General features: G+C 66.1%; 1 protein-coding gene across 1 annotated transcript; it reads right to left on the minus strand.

The window, feature by feature from the left end:
- Positions 1 to 1,089: 1,089 nt before the first annotated feature.
- On the minus strand, positions 1,090 to 15,107 carry FRMD1 (FERM domain containing 1). The gene is given in 15 exon segments (XM_047732034.1): positions 1,090 to 1,220; positions 2,088 to 2,255; positions 3,463 to 3,561; positions 3,714 to 3,782; positions 4,318 to 4,357; positions 4,359 to 4,493; positions 5,100 to 5,217; positions 5,669 to 5,793; positions 5,898 to 6,188; positions 6,347 to 6,533; positions 7,499 to 7,532; positions 7,535 to 7,574; positions 7,789 to 7,868; positions 11,619 to 11,709; positions 14,843 to 15,107. Coding segments are annotated over 15 exon segments (1,677 nt in total). The 5' UTR covers positions 14,912 to 15,107.
- Between the last annotated feature and the right edge of the window lie 220 nt (positions 15,108 to 15,327).

The following is a 15,327-nucleotide window of genomic DNA, read 5'->3' on the forward strand; positions in this document are numbered from 1 at the left end:
CGCTACCACAGGAACTTGGATGCCCCGGGCCGTCAGGTGGTGCGTAGCTGCCAACCGGAGTCTGCGAGGCTGGCCGGAACCCCTCCAAGCCCAGACGCGGACAAGGGTCGGGTGCGGACGGTGGGGCCACAGCTGGCCCCGCTCCGCCCCAACCCCCTGCTGTCCTCGGATCCCCTCAGTGTGACCAGCGTGGTCCCAGGCCGGGAGTGTGACCTGTGATGGCAAAGGCCCAGGATGCCTGGGCTCTGTCTTGGGCACCGAGGGAGGAGGACTCAGAGACCAGGCCCTGGCTTTGCTGGTCGGCCCGGCTGCGTCTGGCTGTAGGAGCCCCGCAGGGACCGGGAGTCCAGACCAGCCTGCAGCTCCAGCCCCCGTGCCTCCGGTGGGGTCTGCGTCCCGCGGGCAGCGGCCAGCTGGCGGATGGGTCTGCACGGGTCTGCTCAGGTCTGGGTCACAGCAGGCCCACACCTCCAGAGAGGGATCGCAGACAGAAGGGTCCAGCGGAAGCCTGTGGCCAGGGCGATGACCAGTAACCATGACCTTGGGTCGAAGACTCCCAGAAGGCTGTGCACGTGTCTGACCATCCATCAGGGTCAGTGCAGAGAGAACGCAAAGGGGAACAGCGAACACCCCTTCCTTCCCAGACAGATGGGGGAGGACGACCAGGACAGCCCGGCCCACCCCTCTCACCTGGGGCCTGCGTGGTCAAGAACTTGATTTCTGCCTCCTCGTGACCCAGATGGATAGAGCTGGGACCCGTCATGGCTGGCGTGAGAGGGGGACCTCCTCGTCCCCTCCAGGCCCAGCATCAGAGTCTGCTCTGCACGCTGACCGGTGAACGCACAGGAGGAAGGGGCGGGGGTGGGGTGGGGGCCTCGGCCAGCGCGGCAGCGGCAGGAGCCTCCAGAGCAGGGAGGGGTGAGGGCCATGCGGGACGCTGCTGACGTGGAGCCGAGGTGTGGACCAAGCCCCACCGTGTGGACGCAGTCGCGCTGTGCGGACGGAGCCCCAGGGGCACGTGCCGTGTCCCATGGACAGGCTGCGCAGTGTGGAGGAGGCCCAAGTGGGCAGAGCCGCATCTGCAGTTGTCTACACCACAAACTCCTCTGGGAGCTGGCCGTCCCCGCACAGGACCAGGCAGAGGCTGTTGGGCACCTTGCTGCACACGTTCCCGGCGGGGCGGGGGGCAGGCTGCTGCGGTGTGGGTCTGCCCCCGCCATCTGTGGGGGGGGAGAGCAGGTGCATCCACCCTCCCGCCCGCCTCTCCTTCTCCAGCCACCCCTCACTTCTGTCCTCCCTGAGCGAACACAGCAGCGCCCTGGCTGGGGAGGCCCACACAGCCCTGTCTGCCCCCACCCCCAGAGTCTCTCATCTGGAGGCCCCCGCCCTGCCCTGTCTTCACTGCACCCGCCAGGCACACTGTCTACACAGCCCCCTTCTCCTACACAGGCTGCAAGCTCTGTGGGCAGTGGTGGGCACAGACCATGGCCCCTGCTTCAACCAGCACCGCTTGGGGAGGGAGCGCTGCTTTGCTTGGTCTCCTCCCTCCTTCTAGCCTGGAGGGGACTCCTACAGCAGGTGCCTGGGTCTTCCTCCGGGGCCCCGGGGCAGAGCCCACTCCTGTCCCAAGGGGCTGAGGGGCTGCTGGGTGGGGGGCTCACAGCCCTGGTCTTGTCTTCCTTCGAACTTATCGGACTTAGTTTTATTGGGTGGATTATAGGAGTAAGATCAGGAGGCATCCTCGGAAGTCGGAACAGCTTCCCACCCCAGCTCCTGCGCGAGGAAGCCTGTCCAGGGCTGTGGCTCCTTCCCCCTGCCCCCCACCTCCCCAGGTCTAGCTCCATCCTTCTCTGGGCCATCACAGTGTAATGTTCTCTCCTTCCAGGACACAGTCCCCAGGTCCACCCCCAGCAAGGCGGGGAACCCCCCTCCCATAACCGTTGGCGTCTGTCCCTCTTCCTGCCCCTCGGGTGCTCACCATCCAGGATGGTGGTCTCCGCCCCCCAGCGAGCACCCCACCGGGAAGGCGGAGGCCCAGGGAGCCAGCCTCACCTGCCCCGTTCCTGGGAAGCCTCCCGCTCCCCCACGGCCTGATGGCAGGTCTAGGGCTCTCTCCCTGGGGGCCTCCAGAGGGTACAGGAGCCCAGCCCGGGGCTGCCTGGCTGGGGAACCCACCTGGTACAGGGCCTCGGTACTCCCGGCCCTCGTCCCAATCAGTGTGACCTGCACGACCGTCAAGGGCCCCGGGCTGGAGGCTGGGAGAAGGGAGGGGGTGTGAGCAGAGCCAGGGACGAGCTCCTGCAGCCCACACTTCTCCCTCCTCCCCTGGGGACTCTGACTTGGGACCAGGAGCCTCGGCGCACTCCTCCTCCAGGGGCCTTGATCTGCAGGGACCGTCATACACTGGGTCCCGCGTGTCCCCATGGAGGTGTCTGAGCCCCCCTGCATGGGCCAGGCTTTCCGTGGGCCACACTCGCGGCCACCGGGTTCCTCCTCGCTCAGCTGGTCTTCACCCGCGGAAGTGACAGTCCCAGAGCAGGGCACCTTCCCGTGGGGCCCCCGTGGTCCTGCAGGGCCCCTGCTATCATCCCGGGAAGGGTCCTGGTGCTCGCCGCCCCCTCCTTTCTCAATGGAAGCAGGCGTGCTCTGGGTGACCAAATGCTCTGCTGTCCAGTCAAACAGGCTCTTCCCTGGCAAACCCCATGTCGTCTTTGTTCCCGTCACAGTGGCTCGAAGACCGCAGACTTGGACAGAAACACGGATGGAGCAGCAAACCAGACACGAGAGATCACATGACCCCGCCTGCCCTGCTGTCCTGAGTTGACTCAGGGCGACCCCGGCTGGTCCTGGTGACCCGAGGTGACTCTGGGTGGGCCCGGCTGGCCCTGGGTGGCTGCACTACAGCTGGCCCCCACCAACCCCTGTCACGTGCGGAGCCAGGGGCTCTGTGGACAGTTAGGAACAGCAGAGCCAATGGGACATTCCTGGGTTGGCAGGGAAGGCACTCCAGGGCCCCGCACACCCAGCCACTGCAGAAACTGCCCCAAGGGCTAAGCTCGGCAGACACTGGGTCCTACAACACCCAGAAACCTCTCGTCTTGTGACCCCCCTGCCCTGTGCGGCCGGAGGAGACCCCGGCTGGAAGGGTCCCCGCGGTCTGAATGAGGAGTGAGGGCTCCGGTAGGTCGGGCTCCCGACACTCCAAGGAGCCTGCTGCGACCGGCTGCAGAGGAGGCCACAGACCCGCCACAGCACACCCACACCGAGGCCCCACTGTCCTGTCTCTGACCCCAGGCCCCAGGGCAGCCTCCTGGCAGTGGGGATGGGGTCCTCCTGGGGAATGGCAGAGAAGTCACACAGATCACGGTCCCGTGTGCCCCAGCCTCTCCGGGGGTGGCCCGTGTGTGTCACTGTGGCACCCACTGCAGCGGCCCAGCCCGTGTGGCCGGCATGCAGACTCACCATTGGCCCGACCCTGGGCGTCCCGCTCAGGCCTGTCCCGGCTGTCATCGTCAGTGCAGTGGCTGCTGGGGCTTGCGCTGGAGCCGCAGGCTGGCGTGTCTGCACCGGGAGCCTCTGCGCCCACGGGCCCCTCCACCGCCGTCTCCCCGGGTGCCACGGGCTGAGCGGCAGCCTGGATGCTTGACGTGTGCGCTCTGCCATGGCTGTGGGCGGACGGGGCGGACTGGGGATGGGGGTGGTGGCCGCGCTACCCCTGCTGCCCGGGTTTGGGTCTGGCCCCAGCATGTCGCTGATGTAGGACTCGCGATAGTGCTTCTTCTCTGTGCAGGGACAGGGGGACAGCCGGTGCAAGATCGGGCACGGTGCTGCGTCCCTGTCCTGGGGTTGCGGGCGGCCGACAGCGGCCTGGGGCCGAGCAGACGCCCACCCCTTCAGTGGGGGCTGAGGCCCGGGAGGCTCACTGCGGCGAGGGGAGGAGTGCGCTGCTCAGGGATCACGGCCCGGTACCCACAGCTCCGGCCCAGGCCACCGGCTGGCCTCCGTCTCCCGCCCCGGTGGGAGCTCCTGCTGTATGCCCGTGGGATCATTCCTGCCCGCAGCTCACAGGACCCCCACCGTCACACTCACACGGACACACGTCAGCCAAGGCCACCGGCCCCCTGGGAACGCTTTCCCAGAATTTGGAAGGTGCCTAGAGTTGGGCTCTGGGGGGAGTGGAGTCGTCTCCGCCCCCACGAGGGGGAAACAGGAGCCAAGATGCCCCGACGGGAGGGAGGGAAGGCACCCCAGCTGCTGCGCCAAGTGTCGGGAGACCCCGGGGGCCGGGCAGGTGGCTGAGGGGGGGAAGGTGCGCACCTCGGGCTTCCTCCCGCCACCGCAGGCTGCACAGCGCGGGGCCGCAGGCCCGGGTGCCGCTGGTGGCTGGCCCCAAGCAGCGGCAGCAGGTGGCCGGAGCGCCAGGGGCAGCCCGAGTAGTAGACCAGCTTCCGCGCTGACAGCAGCCCCTCTGGTCGAGGCTTAGGCTTCTTCCCCTGAAACGAGAGGAGAGGAGGTGGGGCTTCGTGAGGAAACCGTGAGGCAGCAGCAGTGTCCCCAACAGCAGCCATGACCCCACTGGGAAGCCACCCACGATTCCCGGCTCTGTGCGCAGCAGGCGGCTGGTGGGGGGGCGTGGGGCTCTGCGCTCAGTCCCCTCAGCCCCAGCCAACAGCCGTGGGGGTGCCCGGGATCCAGGACCAGGACGCCAGGCCTCGGGTCCACTGTCCAGAGGGAGGGTCTGCCGCCAGCCTGTGTCCAGGATCCCTGTGCCAGGCGGGGCCCAGGGACACCCCGTGAGGACGACAGGAGCCGTTGGAGGCTGGTGGCCCCAGCAGTGTGTTTCTGTGACCGAGTCTTTGTTTCCCTTTTTGTTCTCCCCACGGGAGCCGGCAGGTCACCTGGGATCTGACGCCAGGGGCCAGGGCACCGGCTGCCAAGCACTTCCCAAAGGCGGGGCCATCTCTGCCCTGGATGCCTGGGGTGCAAGGGCTCTGCTGGGCCTGCACCCCACGGAGGACGCGCTGAACTGCCCCGGGCTGGGCTCCCCTGGGCTCCTGGAGGTTGAAACCCCTCCCACTCGGACCCCATCAGACATGTACCAGAAAAGTCACCTTCCCAATGCAGGACCAGGGGAAGTCATAGAGCAGCTCTGGGGCGTGGTTCCGATCCTGCCAGACCACAGAGAGCTGGTCCCAGAGGACAGCACCATGGGCGGCCCTTCAAGGGGAAGGGTGGGGGAGGGCGGAGGAGGGAGGCGCAGGGGGAGGACAGCGAGGAGAGGGGAGGGACAGAGGAGAGGGAGAGGGGAGGGAGGGGGAGGAGGAAGGGGGGGAGGAAAGGACAGGAAAGGAGAGGGGGGAGGGCACGCCTCCAGCTCCTCCCCCACACCTGATAGATCTGTATCCCCTGAGGGTCAGTCCTCCCTCTTGTCCTAAAGGGGCACCAGCGTCAGAGAGGCCAAGTGCCCGGTGCCTGGGTTGGTGGGGAGGTTCTGCCGTGGGCAAGCAGGACCCCATTTCCCTTTGACGCTAGAGGCCTGTCACCCAGCTCCCTGCCTCCTTCACCAGCCCAAACTCCTGTGCCCAGATAGCTGAGCTCCTGAAGCCCCGCTCACCAGCCGTCAGCCCTGACTTCCCCCGGAAACAAACACCGTGTTGCATGCAGGCACCAGCCGGAAAACACCAGAACCGGTCCCCGCAGCAGACCAGCTCCTTCACCCCTGCGCCCGGTGCGACAGCTCTGAGCACAGGGAGGCCCAACAGGGCTGCGGCCCCGGCCCCCGCTCTGCCCGGGCTGAAAGGACGTCACACACGCTAGAGCTGGAAGGGCGCCCTGCCCAGTGCTATGTCACCCTTTCAGTGCTGCTGTCCACCCCCCGTCCTGGGGTCGGGGCCCACTCCCAGGCCAGCTGTGAGGACACTGTCCACCCCGTCCTGGGGCAGCGTCCTGGCTGCCCCCTGGGCTCTGTCCCCTGGGGCCTTGGGGCAGTGGGAGCTCTGAGGCGGCCTGTAGTCCCAGCTCCACCAGAGCTTGACCTTGTAGAGCCTGAAGAAGCGGACGGGCACGTCCTCGAGCCGGCACGCGTCCCTGATGAGGCGCGGCACAGCTCCGCGGGGTCAGGCCCCGCTGCTCACGGCGCGGGCGGGCACGTGCTGCAGGACGTAGGCACTGCCCCGCCTGGCAGTGATCTGGGGAGGAGGCCATGCGTCCGTGAGGCCCGGGCTGCTCTGTCCTCCCCCAACCTGCCCCTCAGCCCGCCCCGCGCTTTCCAGGGCCAGGGCCAGAGGAGCTTCCCCCGAGGGGAGGGGACCTCGCGCAGGCCGCCGCGGAGCCCGGCTGGTCTTACCCACAGTGGGAAGTAGGCGTGCGGCTTCAAGTACCGCCCCACGTGGACCGGCTCCCGGTGGTCGCCCAGGTCGGCCTGCAGCCCGTAGGTGGCCAGCAGGAAGCAGGCCTCCTCCCGGTGGACACACTGGGACCTCAGCACCGGCTCCTTCAGGTGACAGTAGTGCAGAGGTCTGGCCGTCCAGTCGCTGGAAGGCAGGGAGCGGTCTGGGTGAGAATCCGGCTCGCTCCAGCCCGAGGGTCCCGCCGCGGCATACGGCTCTCCTGCCGTCCCCGGCCCTGCGTCATCGGGGCTTCTCCGAGTCCCAGGAGTTCCAGTCCTCGTCACACCACACGCCACGTTCCAGAGAGGCCCGGGAGCCTCAGTGCTCCAAATGGAAGTACCAAGGTCAGGCTCCTTGTCTCGTGCGTCCCGGGCGTGGTGGGCAGGGCCCCGGAGGAGGGCAGGAGCACGGGGGTCAGCTGGAACCCACTGGAACGAGCCCCAGACCGAACTAACGTGCAGAAGCTCTTCCTCCTGCTCATTTTCCAATGTAACAGGCAAGAGCAGGTTCCAAGCTTCTAAAACCATTGACATGGTTGGCCTCATAGCACAGGGTCATGACCCTCCAGAACCTTCCACACAGCTACCCAATCCTATTCTCCAGAACCTTCCATACACCACATGGCCTCACCCCTTCCTCCCCACCCGTCTGTCACTGGCCCACCTCCAGGAGCTCTGGGGGTTCCTGGGGATGCCGGCCCTCCTCCCCTGCCTCTGCTCTGGGAGTCACTCTTGTCGCCGGACAGTCCTGGGGAGCTCTGTGTCATCCTACAGGTTCTGGGGCGGGTCTCGCAAGAAAGCCGTTCCCGCAACCCAGGAGGAAGCCCGCAGGGGCGCCTGCCCGGTGACCCTTCCCACCCAGACGCAGACACAGGCAGCAGGTCCACCGAGAGCCTGGACCCCCGGGCTGAGGTCTTAGGCGCCCACTGGCAGGTACACGCCGGCCGCAGAGGAGGCGGCCCCTGGGGCGGCAAGGACCGTGTTGGTGGCGCGTTCCTGTGAAACCGAGTCCCGTGGCCGCCAGCAGCAGAGACTTCAGGTTCTTCCCAACTTGGGCCCCCGGGGAGGTTTTCTCGTCCCAGCAAGTGTCCTTGGACATCACTGACTTACCTTATGAGTCTCCCGTCCTCGACGTAGAACTGCACCTGAGGAAGGCGATGAAGGGCACGTGGGGCCGCCCGCTGCGCTGCAGGGACAAGCGCAGGGAGAAGACGAGAGCCCTGGAGCTGACGGGCGGGAGGACGCCGTGTCCCACCGGCTCCCCGCGGCCGACCCTGCAAGCGGCAGCCCTGGGGCAACGCAGGCCAGCGGCCGAGCCACCCGTGGGTGGCTCTGGGGCCAGGCCTGCTCTCAGGGTCTGGGGACCCGTCTGGGGACAGGCCCGCCACCCGCCGACTCACTCGGGGCCCTTCCTGCTTCCAGTCCTCGGAGAAGTACTTGCTGAGCCTCCGCTCCAAGTCCAGGAACACGTACCTGCTGTCTGAGAAGCAGCGTCCGGTCCGTGGGCCCCGGCGCCCAGCCTCCCGGGCACTCTCAGCCGCAGCCCAGCAGCGCCCGCGGCCCCTCCCTGGGCAGTCGGGGCGTCACTCCGTGGGCTCTCTGGGGTGGCCGGGAGCTGGCGTGTCTGTGTCCTGCCCTCCACCCAGCGGCTCATCTCCGGGCCTCCCACCCGGAGCTCCTGAGTGTCCCGAGTGTCCAAGTGTCCAAGCCCTCACCAACCTGGAGTCCACAGCGCCTGTCTCTGTCTGTCTCTGTCTTTCCACCTGTCTCTCAGTCTGTCCCTGTCTGTCTCTCTGTCTGTCCCTGTCTCTGTCCTAGTTCCTGGGCTATAGGCAGAGGTTTCCTGCCTTGATTCTGGCTACAGACTCAGTCCCAAGCATGTGCCCTCCACACAACCATGGGGTCACTGGAGCATCACCTTCCATGACCTGAAAGGCCCAGCTCCCCGAAAGAAGGGCTCCAGCGCCGAGACCAGGAGGGTCTGCCACGTCCAGCCACCCTGTGGCCCACTGCTCAGCAGCAATGAAGGCCAGGCTGGCTGGGCCCTGGGTCCTCGCAGAGGGTGGGGCAGCTCTGGCCTGTCCCCCTTGCAGAGAAGGAGTCCCGGGCACAGGGGTGACCCCAGATTCCTTCCTGGAACCTGTCCCCCCCACCAGCTCATTCTCAGTGTGGCAATCTCAGATGTCCGGACTCAGAGGAGTTGGCCAGACAGGGCCGCTTAGGGGCTGCAGACCCTCCCCTGGGATCTCCCTGCTGAGTCAACGTCCCTCCTCTAGGAAGACCACCGACAGCCCCCTCTGTGCAGCAATCCCTGGGGGGCTCTTCTCAGCCAGCCCCCAGGCCCTGCCAGCCCCCCATCCTTGACTGGTCCTGCGGGGACCCCAACTCCTGCTTGTCCCCTCACAGCCTGGCTGATCCGTTTATATGATGTTGCCCTGGGTGTAGCATCCGTGGCTGTGTGCACACGTGCGTGTGTGCTTGCACACCCATGTGCCCGCACGCACGCACACGCGTGCCCACAATGCATATTCACACGCACGCCCACGCGTGCACACTCACACGTGCAACAACACGTGTGTACACATGCGCACAGGTCACGGTTCAGAGCGCCGATGCGGCTCTCCACCCAGGATTCAATCCCCCAGCGGCATCATTCGGGCGTCTGAGGTCAAACACCGTCAGTCTGAGGACAGGGACGCCGGGCCACCAGGTGCTATGCCGGGAGATGCTGGGGACCCTGGGGGCTCTGCTGTGATGTGTGGGTTCATCTCCACCTACTGAGGGTGTGGTCCCTTCGTGTGTGGACCCCAGACCTGACACGGTTCCCATTCACTTTCAGGAACTGCCCCCGACCGGCTGCGCCATCGCGCCTTCACGAGGCCTTCCTGGCCACAGGGACCCCCGAGGGCCACTTGGCTCCTCTGCCACAGGCATGGGGGCCTCTCAGGGCTGCCTTAGCCCATCATGTCCACGGGAAAGGGGGCCCTTTGGTGTGTCCCCCCCACTAAGGAGAGCAAGGCGGTCTCAATGCAGGGAACCCAGAGCGCAGAAATAGAACAGGGCAGAGCCCCCCGCCCAACGGGCGACCGTTTCCAGCTCCGGCTCACGTCCTTTACCACTACGGGACCCGTGCCTCGGGGTTCCCATGCGCCCCAATAGCTTAACACTAAGGCCTCAAATACCAGACACTGACAAGAGCAGAGGGACACTTTCCCCTCCGCTGCCTGCGGGCTCTGCCTCTGTTTCTGAGACCGCGGAGGGTGACAGCAGCCTCAGCCCCCAGGACAGCCGTCCCAAGAGCGCGTGTCGCGCCCATCTAAAAGCAGGGAGCCTGGGCAACCTTAGTGCATCTGGGGGGCAGGTAGGAGGACGAGCACTTGCAACTCCTTGCCCAGCACCCGCCCGACGTCCTGGGGAGCGCGGGCTCTCTGGGGGCCCAGCCCCGGACGCGGAGGAGCCTAGCAGGCACCCGAACCAAGCGTCCAGCCCCGGGGTGCCTGCCGCTGTTCCTTCATTCCCGCATCCGAAGTCTATCCACTCGACCCGCGTCCGGAACGGTCCGCACCGGTCCTCAGCCAGGCGCCAGGGGCCTCTGTCTCCGCTCCGGGGCCAGCCGGCAGGCGGAGGGGCTGGAGGCTCTGCGGGACCAGAGGCCAGTCGACAGGCTCCCGCACAGACGCGGGCTCTAAGTGGTGCGGCTCAGGAAGGGGAGTGTGCCACGGCCCCCACTGCCGCAGGAGACCCAGCCCCCCAAGGCCGCCCCTGCCCCCACCCCCAGGGCCTTCGGGAATTCTCATGCCTCCCCGAGCCGCACTCCACCAGGCGGGCTCCGGTGTTCGGCCCCGCGGGTCCTGGAAGACGAGGCGTGTGTCCAGGGCTGTGGGTCCCAGCCCTCCCCAACAGATAGCCCAGAGCTTGGCCTGCGCTGGGGCCCACCAGGAAGCCGGGGGGCCTTCCGCTGCGTGATGAGCTCTGTCCCACGAACCAGGAATAAGTCCATTTACGAAGCATAAAACCCCAACCCCCGGTGCACACACCCCAAATACGGCGGGCGTCTATGCAAACGCTTATTTCCTTTGATGTATCACCTGTGTGGACCCAGACCTGGGCAGCAACCAGCAGGTGGCTAAAACGAGGCTTGTAGACATAAGCTTTAAATTGGGGGCAAAGCTACCCATTAACTTAGCTTTCCGGGCAGATTGGGAAAAGTCCACCAAAGCCACAGTCTGCTGCCCGGGGCTGTAAACCCAGGACGGCTGTCTGTCTGCCTAGCGCAGAGCGGGAGGCCAGCCAGGGGCTCCATCATCCCCTCCCCGAGCCGGGGCAGAGGCCGGAGGAGCTCAGGCCGCTGGCCGACTGGCGGATCGGAACCCCTCTGTCTCTGGCGCTCTGTCCCAGCATCTTGGGGAGAAGGTGCATCGTCCTGACAAGCCCAAGCCTCCAGGGACGGGGACTGTCCCAATCACTCATAGTATGGCTCGTGGGGGGGGGCGCCAGCCACTCCTCGGGCACCCTCCCCGAGGCCACGAGCCCTTCAGAGCCCCGTGCGGCGGCCCCGTCTCCCACACACACGCAGCCCCTTGGACTCCCTTGCTTCCCTCTTCCCCCCGGGGACCCCTCCACCAACCCTGGGGGTCTCTAGAGGCTTAGAGCTGGGGGCCACAGAGGGAACCCCCAAGATGGGAGACAAGCTGGGCGGCCCCCGCTCTTCTGCAGCACACCCCCCCCTTGGGTTTCATCCCTTCGAGTTGCAGGGAAGGTTTCTTCTGGACCCAGGACTCTGCTACGGACCCATGTTTCCAGAACCCCGGATGGCTGAATCGGACCGCAGTCCTCGCCCAGGGTTTCCAGTTCACGGTTTCTTCCAGAAAGAACCAGAGTAGACCCTCTCCCCTCTAGAAGGCCAAGGGAGTGTGTGTACACGTGGGAGTATATGTAAGTGTGTGAGCCTGCGCAGGAGCGTGTGAGCACGCACGTGTGCACGAGTAAACGTGTGTGTTTATGGGCGTGTGTGCGTGCCCTGTGTAACTGTGTGAGTGTGCGAGCGGGGGATGTTGGTGTACACGTGCAAGCATGCGTGTGCTCAGCGGCAACACGGACTCATCCGGATGACCTGGGTGCACACTAGAGCCTGTCCACGGTGGGTGGCGCAGGTGGGCACTTTCCTGAAGAGGCCAGTGCCCCTGGGCAGAGGGTCCCTGGGTGGGGTTGTCAGGGCGCACTGACTTACTTCTGACCACGCTGAGGCCGAAGAAGCGCGCTTCTCTGAGGTTGGCCGTGTCACACGCCTGCTGGAAGAGCTCACGCCCAGTGGCCCGCACCTGCAAGGCGTGCGGGTGCTCAGGGCCTGGAGAAGGGGTGCGCAGTACCGGCGGGGTGGGAGGACCACGCTGCGTCCCACCCAGCTCCTTGGTGCTGCCTGTGCTGGACACTGGAGGCCCCCGACCCGGCCGGTGTGGGGGGCCTGAGGTCTCATCCTGGCCCATGCGGGGGCCACCCACGGACGGGTGGGGAGAGCTCTCTGTGCCCCATGGGACCTCTGTGCCCCATGGGACCTCCGTGCCCCATGGGCCCCCTGGCTGGCCGTGCTCCTCACTGCACACCCACCTCACCCAGACCCTTCCTGGAAGCAGGTGGCGCGGGCACCCTAGAGAGGGATCTCAGTGGGTTGGGACCCCAGAAGGTCCTGCGGGTGCTCTGAGTCAGAGGGTCCCTGGCCCCACCCACCATCCCCATGGGCCGGGCTGTGTGCTCTGAGCCTTGCACCTTCCCGCCTCAGCCTCCCCACGGGCTCCTCCAGCCGTGGGTCACTCCTGCCTCAAGGGACGCTGGCCCCCACCCCCCGAGAAGCCCCCTGGCTCCCACTCACGGGGTCAGGAGCCGCCTCCACGCCTCACCTGCGATGGCTCCTCCGGTGGGTTTCATCTGCACACACAGGGGAGGAGCACCTTCCGGCTACACCCGCTGTCCCAGCAACGCCCCTGAGGTTGGCCATGTCACACACATGTGCGTGTCACCCCAGCAACACTCCGTTACACCTCAAAATTGTAGCAAATACCCCGTGAGCATCCCTATTTCCGACTATTTCCCTATTTCCCGTGAAGGCCGGATTTTTACGCTTTGTTGACTTGAATCAGGGCTTGAGGCTGGTGCCGGACCGGGGACAGGTCTGCCCTCTCTCTGGCCACCCTTGGCCCCGGGGCCCACGGCGCTGCCCACGGCACTGCCCACAGCCTGCACCGTGCATCTGGCATGCTACTCGGGCCTCTGCATGTCCCGGAGCTGCTGGCCTTGTGCCTCAGGGGCCACGGTCCCCCCGGCCAGGCCGTGGCTCCGGTGTGTATGGGAGTCCCCGCAGGCACCGTCCCAGGGCAAACTGCTTGCCGGCCACGCCACCTGGGCTCCCGGCCCAGCCACCTGGGCTCCCGGCCCAGCAGCGAGCAGGAGCGCCCCGCGTGCGAACCCACGCACAGGGAGCAGGACCGGCCGTGGCCTGAGCGTGAAGCCCGTGGGCTCTTGCCCAGCACTCCGCTAGGACGGGGGTGTCCCCAGGACACCCCAGAGATGCGCCCTAGGATTTCAGGAAGGGGCCTGCCACCATCTCAACTCAGGGGACGTGGCTGTCCTCAGCGGTGAAACGCGGTAAGATCGGCTTCGCCCTCCTGGGTTAGCGCCGGCGGCACTACCGAGACATGCCCGCCGCGCGGCTTTGCACACCTCCAGGGAGGGTCCTCCCCACTGCAGCTTCCCGGTGCCCCGGCGTGCAGACACGCACAGGCACACGTGGGGTCGCCCTCGTGGCTCACGCGGCTGCACACCCTGAGGGTAAGCTGGTGGGGCGCCACACCAGGCTCGGGGGGCTGTGGACTCATGCCCACCCCTCTGTCCATCCAGCGTGTCCCCACTCATGTTTGCTCCATGAACAGCTCCCGGGCACCCCCACAGCGACACACCGTGAAGGGGAGCCGCACCCCAGGCCCGCCAGCTCCGCCTCACCCCCTTCTCTCCCCGAACACCCCTAACCTCCTGTTTCTCCTGCTTAAGGACGCCGCCTCGCCAGGGCAGGAGGACACAGCAGGACCGAGTCTCTGGGGGACAAGAGGCTGGCTGACACTCCCCGGGACCATGGGCCACCTGGAAATGATGGCTTGGGGACCGCTCTGTCCCTGGGGTGACCGGTGGCATGGGAAAGGGCAGCTTGGTGTGGAGGTCATGACGGCACACAGGACTGGCCCCGTCTCCGGGGGTGTGTGGGTGTCCGGAAGCAGGCTCTGGTGGCTGGAACACTTGTCTGCGAGCAGCAGACAAGCCCTTCTGGTCAGCCGTCTGGGATTTTTAAACAGCTGCACTGCCTGGCGGATGAGCCACAGGGCTCTGTGACGAGCGTCAGGCCTCAGCCTCCAGAGACACGCTCCAGTGAGTCTTGATCTGTGTTTGAGATGAAGGTTCCAGGGTCTGGTGGACGAACCCCTGAATTAATGGGTTATGTGATCGGCATCTCATGGGAGCAGACCCGAGGAACAGGCCAGGCGGTCTGTCGCGGAACCCAAGTGAAGCCGTGGTGCCGTCTGCTGTGGCCCCGGGCGCTGGCACTCAGAGGAGGGCAGGCAGCCTCAGCGGTGCCTCCCCCGGCCAGGGTGCTGCGGTCCCTGCACTTGCCGAGGCAGGGGGACATGCCTGCGCCAGCTTCGCCCTCACCGGTGGGCGTCCCTGAGGGACGCGGACGGGGCTCCAGAAGGGCCAAGAACGTCGCCTCCCTGAAGACGAGGGCGGGTGAGGTACCAGAGATGACTGGGAAAGAGGGGTTGCTCCAGGAGCCAGGCGCGGCCGATGGAGAAGAAAAGGGAAGAAGGGCCAAGGCGACTCGTCCAGAACAGAACCCAGGGCCCCAAGAACCAAACACAAAGCTTTGGTGTTTGGGGCAAAATGTGCCACAAAATGCCACCTACTCCCTAACATCATCATTTTGTTGGAAGAAGGAACCTATGACAGTTGCCTCTGCTCCTCCCACATGGTCCCCTCCCCCAGTCACCCCCATGGTGTCCCCACGATCCCCCATAGCCACTTCTGTAGTCCCTCTGTGCCACTCTCAGTCACCCCAAGGTCCACCCACAGTTTCCCCATGGTCTCCCCACAGTCCCCCAGGGTCCACCCCACTGTCCCCCCACAGTCTCCCCAGAGTCCATGCCCTTGGTCTCCCCAAGGTCCCCCCATAGTCTCCCCACTGCTCCCCCAGGGTCCACCCCCACAGTCTCCCCACAGTCCCCCAGGGTCCACCCCCATGGTCTCCCCAGAGTTACCCTCACGGTCTTCCCCACAGTCCCCCAGAGTTCCCACAGGGTCCACCCCACAGTCCCTCCACCACCCCCCCCACAGTCACAACCACTGTACCCCCCACAGCCACCTCATTGTCCTCTCCATGGTCCCCCCACCCCCACTCTCGCCCGTGCTCACCCCCACAGCTAGCCGCAGCTGCTCCTGGGTGGGCAGCAGAACCAGGATGTCCCTGGGCTCCATGGTCATCTTGCTGTGTCGCTGTGTCAGCCACTCCTGTGGTGGCACGCAGGCTGTCAGGATGGGGCCCCGTCCATGGCCTCCTGCAGGGAAGACTGGTCAGGGGCACTGCGGGGGGAAAAGCTGAGCTGCCCACACCTATGTGCCACCCACACAGACGGGGCCACGTGTCACCACCTGTTGTGTCCTCCCCGGCCACAGGTGGGGAACATACTGATGAAGTTCTAGAACCTAGGTGAGGTTCGGTGAGCTGAGGCTCGGAACCGATGACCAAGAAAGAATTCTTGAGACATCTTTGGTGCAAAACGGCGGTTTATGAAAGCCCGGGGACAGGACCGTGGGCGGGAAGAGCTGCCCCCCCGGGTTGTGAGGGGTGGCAGGTTCTGTACCCTGCGGTTGGGGGAAGGTGAGGGGAAGGGAGGTTA

This window comes from Lutra lutra, chromosome 6, assembly GCF_902655055.1.
Source record: "Lutra lutra chromosome 6, mLutLut1.2, whole genome shotgun sequence".
In the NCBI taxonomy this organism is placed as follows: domain Eukaryota; kingdom Metazoa; phylum Chordata; class Mammalia; order Carnivora; family Mustelidae; genus Lutra; species Lutra lutra.